General features: G+C 41.2%; 1 protein-coding gene across 1 annotated transcript in view; it reads right to left on the reverse strand.

The window, feature by feature from the left end:
* Window positions 1-2,704, reverse strand: part of minar1 (membrane integral NOTCH2 associated receptor 1) — a 30,377-nt gene extending 27,673 nt beyond the window's left edge. Inside the window, exons 1-2 of the mRNA XM_029123831.2 lie at window positions 2,442-2,704; window positions 777-1,769 (exon numbers count right to left, since the gene is read on the reverse strand). Coding sequence (XP_028979664.2) covers window positions 777-1,625 — 849 coding nt within the window. The 5' untranslated portion in view covers window positions 1,626-1,769; window positions 2,442-2,704. The remainder of the gene's footprint in view (window positions 1-776; window positions 1,770-2,441) is intronic.
* Between the last annotated feature and the right edge of the window lie 4,107 nt (window positions 2,705-6,811).

Consider the following 6,811-nt stretch of genomic DNA (forward strand, 5'->3'; position numbering starts at 1 on the left):
ATGTTAACACATCTCTCAAAACATCAGGTACCCATTATAATATCAGACCAAGAGTCAAACCAAGCAGAATGGTACTGAATATAACATTTGGCTTGGGCCAAGCCTTCCAGTAAAGAAATATGTTTCATAGATTGGTTATTCTTTCAAAGAGCTATGTCCCATGAGACATTTCCACTCTATTTGAGTGTGGCATAGATCTATGGTCCTCCTTCACAAGTGAAGTGGGTGGTAGTGTTTTTCTCACTTTTCTTTTCCCCTTCTGATTTTTATAAAAGATAATGTAAGACCCACGGATATTCTTAAAGTATTTCATATCATTTTGAACACTGTATCCCATAGGCTGCATTTATACCCAAATGTGATAGTTTTTCAGTAATCGGACTTTTGATTAATCAGAATAGCTCTGAAAAATATTTAATAAGACTGCTGGTCAAGAGGCCAATTAAAGGGAAAACTTGGCTTCATGTGAGTAATCAGCAATTGAGGTGAAGACTAGATAACAGAGAAAACCTTCTTTTTGGACCCTTCCTGGGTCCAAACAGAAAGCAAGGCTTCTATTATCATTTTTCCCCACGTGTTGTTGTGTTAGTATAGTAATGGGACATTATATTACCTGTAAAATTAATCAATCAATTACTGACGGTCATTTTATCTCTGTTATATGTAATAGTATGTGGTGCAATCTTTGCACAATGGAAGGCAAAACAAGAAAAAGTTCAGCAAACAACTAAATAAGTCATATATGATCAAACAGAATAGAGACCAAAGACACAGACCTGTGTGGAGAATGCCTGCAGGTTGTGAAAATCCTCCTTGAAGATGTTCCTCTTCTGGACACAGGAGTGGACGGAGAAGGGCTCCGTGTGGTTGATGTGCTGCAGGGACTCCTGGTCTGTGGTAGACTCACTGTCGATGTCCATGGGAAAGTAGGTGCTCTGCATCTCACAGGGCGGCGAGGGAGGACTGCCACTTGAGTACTGGGGCAAGTGCTGGAGCTTATCGAGCGAGGCTGCTCGACATTTCAGATCCTTGTTGACGCCCAACAGGAAGTTAGGGTCAGAGGTCGGGATGAACCGCGGGCTGCAGTTGGCGCAGTTGGATTTCGGGCTGGCCGAGTGGGGATGTGGGTGGGGATGCGGGGAGTTGTTCTGGGACATGGGGCGGTGCTGGTGGCCCGCCCTGGGAGGTTGATCAATGAGGTCATAACCGCCGCCCCTCTCGCAGTCTTGATACTTATAGGTGTCCGTTTGGGACCTACACGACTCAAACGACTGGTTCTTGTGGAACTTGGGCCTGGGCGGTGCCATCGGAAGCTTGTCTTTTGCGATGCCTCCGTTCATCTGGATGAGGTTAAACATGGTGACTATATCTGCCGCCACCATGAGTTTCTTCGACTGCTGGTCCTCGACTGTACATCTCATCTTGTCTTTGAAGAGCGTGGCAGGGAACGCCGGGTCCAGGCACGCTGTGTAGAACAGAAGGCTCCGTAACTTGGCCAGGTGGACAAGGTCAAAACGGGCACACAGGGACTTACACAGATCCTGATAGGAGACACTGCTATGTTTAGTGTCAAGCTCTTCCAGGATCCTAACTAGAAACATTGAGTACTCCGGTAGTGGGTCCATGGCTGCTAGTGTAGAGCTGGAGCTTGATGTTTCGTAATTAGTCCCCTGTTATTTATGTATTCTGTGCTGGCGATGCCATTGAGATGAGATGCCTTAAACACAAGGAAGACCTTTCCCTCTTATAATAGAAATAGGACAATGACCCTGAAGATTAGTGAAAGGATCAGGGAGAGAAAGGGAGAGAGAGAGAGAGAGAGAGAGGAGAGAAATTAGTGGACAACCCAGCAAACAGGCAATTTCCTAAGAATGTACAGTTGATTATGACGTTTCTGGTCTTCAAAAGAATGCATACTTGATTGGGGATAAGTCACAGGACAATCGCATACTCCAGTCCAATATTAACCAAACATTGCATAATTTGCATAATCACAAGTGATCCCATGTTATAATTATTCCATGTTATTGATTCTTTATTTGTGTTAATGTAAACTATAACTATGAATTAAAAGAGATAGTTTGGATAGGTTTAGATAGGAATAAGGCAGGATATAAATTGTGAAAAACACAGTACTGTCTGTAATTGGTTTCCATGGGAAACTAAGCAGAACAAAAAAACGCTGACAGCATAATGTCATCCAGCTGTAATTATATTGATAAAATTATCTGGAATGTATTTGTTATCTTTTAGATTCAAAACAGGAACCCTGGATATACACATGTACCGAATTCATTCAAATTTGCATACCCTCACATTCACCCCTGAGTACTTCGGAACATGGGGGGTGGGGGTGGGGGGTGGTAATCAATGTGCGAGCTCTTCCCTGGCGCGCGCTTAATAATACATAGCCTACAGAACCAACAAAGCGATAAACTCACCTCACGCAACGTTCAATTTCCTCTTCTCCGTGTGAGAATTCAAAAGCTATAGAGACCACTACCACCAAATTAAAGCAGCAGCCAGGCAAAGTTGACGCACAACATTCAATCGTCAACTGAACGATAAAACAAAATATTTATTCCATTCGGACATCGTGGTAAATAATCACTCAAATATACGACTTCATTCCGATTTACTCAAGTTTGTATACACCGATCCGGTATCATGAATTGTATTCCATTGGTGGAGGTTTGGTCTCCACACACCGGGACCGCGTCTACCGGAGCTGTTGGAACCGTGCTGTCCGCGTTATCACGCGCGCGCGTGTGGTGCTGAAAAAGCTCCCAGTCGGCTTTGTTTCCACCTAGTATGACGTAATTACACCTTAGCACCAACTGCGAGGCAAGCACACTAATGGAGGCTATTGATTATTGTTCTGTACATTATTCAGAATATTACGTGAGGCTACTGTAGCCTAGAGTATATCCAGTTACAATATGTATATCAGCTATGATTTAATTGAAAAAAAAGTACTTAAGTAACTGTGTATTCTCTTGTTTAAATAAATAACTGTAAAAATCTGTTATTACAGTCACATAAATAATACAACATTAACATTAACATTACATTACATTGGGATAACTGCGATTCACATGGCCACTAGCCGTCGTCATGATTTAAAATAATTCGCGCACCTGCGGTAAGGTGAAATAGGAATGACGCGAATCCGAGAACATCCCGTTAGAGTGGTGTCAAGCTGCATTCCAGAACACATTTTGGCTGTGCCTTGCTGACCTATAATTCCCGATGGTGACTCTGCTTTTCTTATTTCATCAGATACCAAATAGTGGAGCTCATTATTTGAGATCACATAAGCTCTTACGTTCTTATAGTCAAATTTGCCTAAAGCCTTCTATGCACTGCAAGGTTAACGGATGTCATCGGGTTCATTGCATATTCAGTCATTCAACAGAATAATGTGCTTCAATTAATTAAGTAATACAAAAAAATGTAAAACACAAAACGGACTACTTTTTTGCATTAACATCTAGGGGTTCAATCAGTGTTCAGAGATTATTGATTATACCTTATTTGGTTGAGCTGTAGTCTGAGTATAATTGTTCTATTCGCTGTGCGGTAGTTTGAGTTAGTCTGTCGTGCGCTTATACAGTCTATGGTCGTGCGGTACTCAGATTTAGACTTTCTGAAGACTGTGCGGTAGACTGTTAGACTTGGAGTACTGTAGTCTGGGATAGACTGCGCTAGGCTTGTTACACAGCCTACAGTCTTTGACGTTATTGCCTTGTCTGCCGCGCTTGTAAAGAAGCCACATAAACATGGATCCCTCCATTTAGTATTTTACGTTAATTGTTTTATTAAACAACTAAACAAAAAAACAAAAAACAACATTATCAATGGGCTTTCGGTGACCACTGGCGCTGTTTCAGTTAATTGAAGATGTGTGGGCGAGGTGTAGACTTGACTTAAAAATTTCTCTCTTCCCTGTTTTTCTTCCCACAACGTGGTGTTAAGGAATACGAATGTCCACTTCCATGCCTAGTAGTTGTCTTAACCTATCCACCTATTCTAAATTTTTGATTGTATGTTTACACAACTGTTTGATGACAAAAATTTAACATTTCTAGCAGTTGTCCTCATATAGAATTGCTTGAAATGACTGATGTTTGTGCTATTAATGTAATCAAATCAATTTCAGTTGAAATACTGATTTAAGTATCTTTGGGAGAAATAGAATAATTTATATTTTTTCTCTCTCACTATACCACTGTTCATGTAACAACATGCTTTGCTGTCAGTTAAATGGTAAATTAATCAATCCGTTTTCATATGAATATGTTAAGAATACCTCAACAGCATCCTGGACATCAACTCATGAAACTCACAGATAATAAAAAAATGTAGATAGAAACAAAGTCTTTACTATACTTATCACAATTTGATGAAGAGATTAATCTGTTCAGAATTGATTATTAATTATCTTTCAAATGTAATCTCAGGTGATTAATCTCTGGGTCGATCAAAACACTCTAACTGATTATGAATATGTTATAATCAGGCAATTGACTTATCATTATAAATGATCAGCTAGAAAACGTATTCCCTAACAGACAGATGATTTGAATAATAACATTTTAAACATTTGCAATGCATGAAAAAATATTGTAAATAGGGCTTTTTCAGGCTGCTTGGCTTAGGGTGAGAATGGTCAAAAGTCAAAAAATATCAATGAGAAAGAGTGTTAGATACTCTAATTTCACCCAATTTTCACTACTGCTGAATTTTTTTCTTGCAGGGAAATTAAACTGAAATTAAATTGCAGTCTTATATCAGATGAGATCCCATCAGTTCACCACAAGGGAAAAATATATGCTACAGAAAAGACTTCAATGTCCCTTCCATTCTTTTATACGTTCACAGTCAGAGCTGTAATTTAGAAGAAATGATTTGAAGATGTTGGTGATTTCAATTCCCTTTGAAAAGGCAATTGTTAAAAGAAAGGAGCAAGAATGATAGTTAATGCTTAATTTAAAAAAATCCTTTGTATTGAGAAGTTTTAGTACAAATGACAAAAAACAGGCTGAACCCATAGAAAGGACTGCTAGAAAGGCTCTTTGTTTTTATGACCCTGTGCAAACCCTGTGATGCCCAAAAGTTGGCTGATTTGAATACCTGAGTCAGTAAAGTGGTTGGTTGATCTGCCCATGAGCAAAGTACTTGACCCTAATTGTCCAAGGTTGCCAATGGTAACGGCTGACAATGGCCATGACTCCACTCTCCCAGGATGTTTCCACTCTCCCAGGGTGTTTCCACTCTCCCAGGATGTTTCCACTCTCCCAGGGTGTTTCCACTCTCCCAGGATGTTTCCACTCTCCCAGGGTGTTTCCACTCTCCCAGGATGTTTCCACTCTACCATGGTGTTTCCACACGCCCAGGATATTTCCACTGTCCCAGGACATTTCCACTCTCCCAGGTTGTGTCCACTCTCCCAGGTTGTGTCCACTCTCCCAGGTTGTGTCCACTCTCCCAGGTTGTGTCCACACTCCTAGGATGTTTCCACTTTCCCAGGTTGTGTCCACTCTCCCAGGTTGTGTCCACTCTCCCAGGTTGTGTCCACTCTCCCAGGTTGTTTCCACACTCCTAGGATGTTTCCACTTTCCCAGGTTGTGTCCACTCTCCCAGGTTGTGTCCACTCTCCCAGGTTGTTTCCACACTCCTAGGATGTTTCCACTTTCCCAGGTTATTTCCACTATACCAGGATGTTTCCACTTTCCCAGGACGTTTCCACTCTCCCAGGTTGTGTTCACTCTCCCAGGTTGTTTCCACTCTCCCAGTGTGTTTCCACTCGCCCAGGAAGTTTCCACTCTCTCAGGTCATTTCAGGGGGAGTTGGACCATGCAAAGACATGCATTTCCATTGTTTCATAATCTGTTAAGTATTCAAATCTTTCTTTATTTGAATTAAATTAAAACGAATAGAATTTGAAATCCTTGATACTATATAGAAATACTTTATGAAAGACATGAAGATATTTTTATTAATCACCTAATTTATTTATCACGTTATTTTTATAATTATATTATACACTGACCTAAAGTATTATTAGGAACACCATACAAATACTGTGTTTGACCCCCTTTTGCCCTCAGAACTGCCTTAATTCTACGTGGCATTGATTTAACAATGTGCTGAAAGCATTCTTTAGAAATGTTGGCCCATATTGATAGGATAGCATCTTGCAGTTGATGGAGATTTGTGGGATGCACATCCAGGGCACGAAGCTCCCGTTCCACCACATCCCAAAGATGCTCTATTGGGTTGAGATCTGGTGACTGTGGGGGCCATTTCAGTACAGAGAACTCATTGTCATGTTCAAGAAACCAATTTGAAATGATTCGAGCTTTGTGACATGGTGCATTATCCTGCTGGAAGTAGCCATCAGAGGATGGGTACATGGTGGTCATAAAGGGATGGACATGGTCAGAAACAATGCTCAGGTAGGCTGTGGCATTTAAACGATGAAAACATCCCCCACACCATTACACCACCACCACCAGCCTGCACAGTGGTAACAAGGCATGATGGATCCATGTTCTCATTCTGTTTATGCCAAATTCTGACTCTACCATCTGAATGTCTCAACAGAAATCGAGACTCATCAGACCAGGCAACATTCTTCCAGTCTTCAACTGTCCAATTTTGGTGAGCTCGTGCAAATTGTAGCCTCTTTTTCCTATTTGTAGTGGAGATGAGTGGTACCCGGTGGGGTCTTCTGCTGTTGTAGCCCATCCGCCTCAAGGTTGTGCGTGTTGTGGCTTCACAAATGCTTTGCTGCATACCTCGGTTGTAA

This window comes from Esox lucius, chromosome 2 (assembly GCF_011004845.1).
Source record: "Esox lucius isolate fEsoLuc1 chromosome 2, fEsoLuc1.pri, whole genome shotgun sequence".
Taxonomy (NCBI): Eukaryota; Metazoa; Chordata; class Actinopteri; order Esociformes; family Esocidae; genus Esox; species Esox lucius.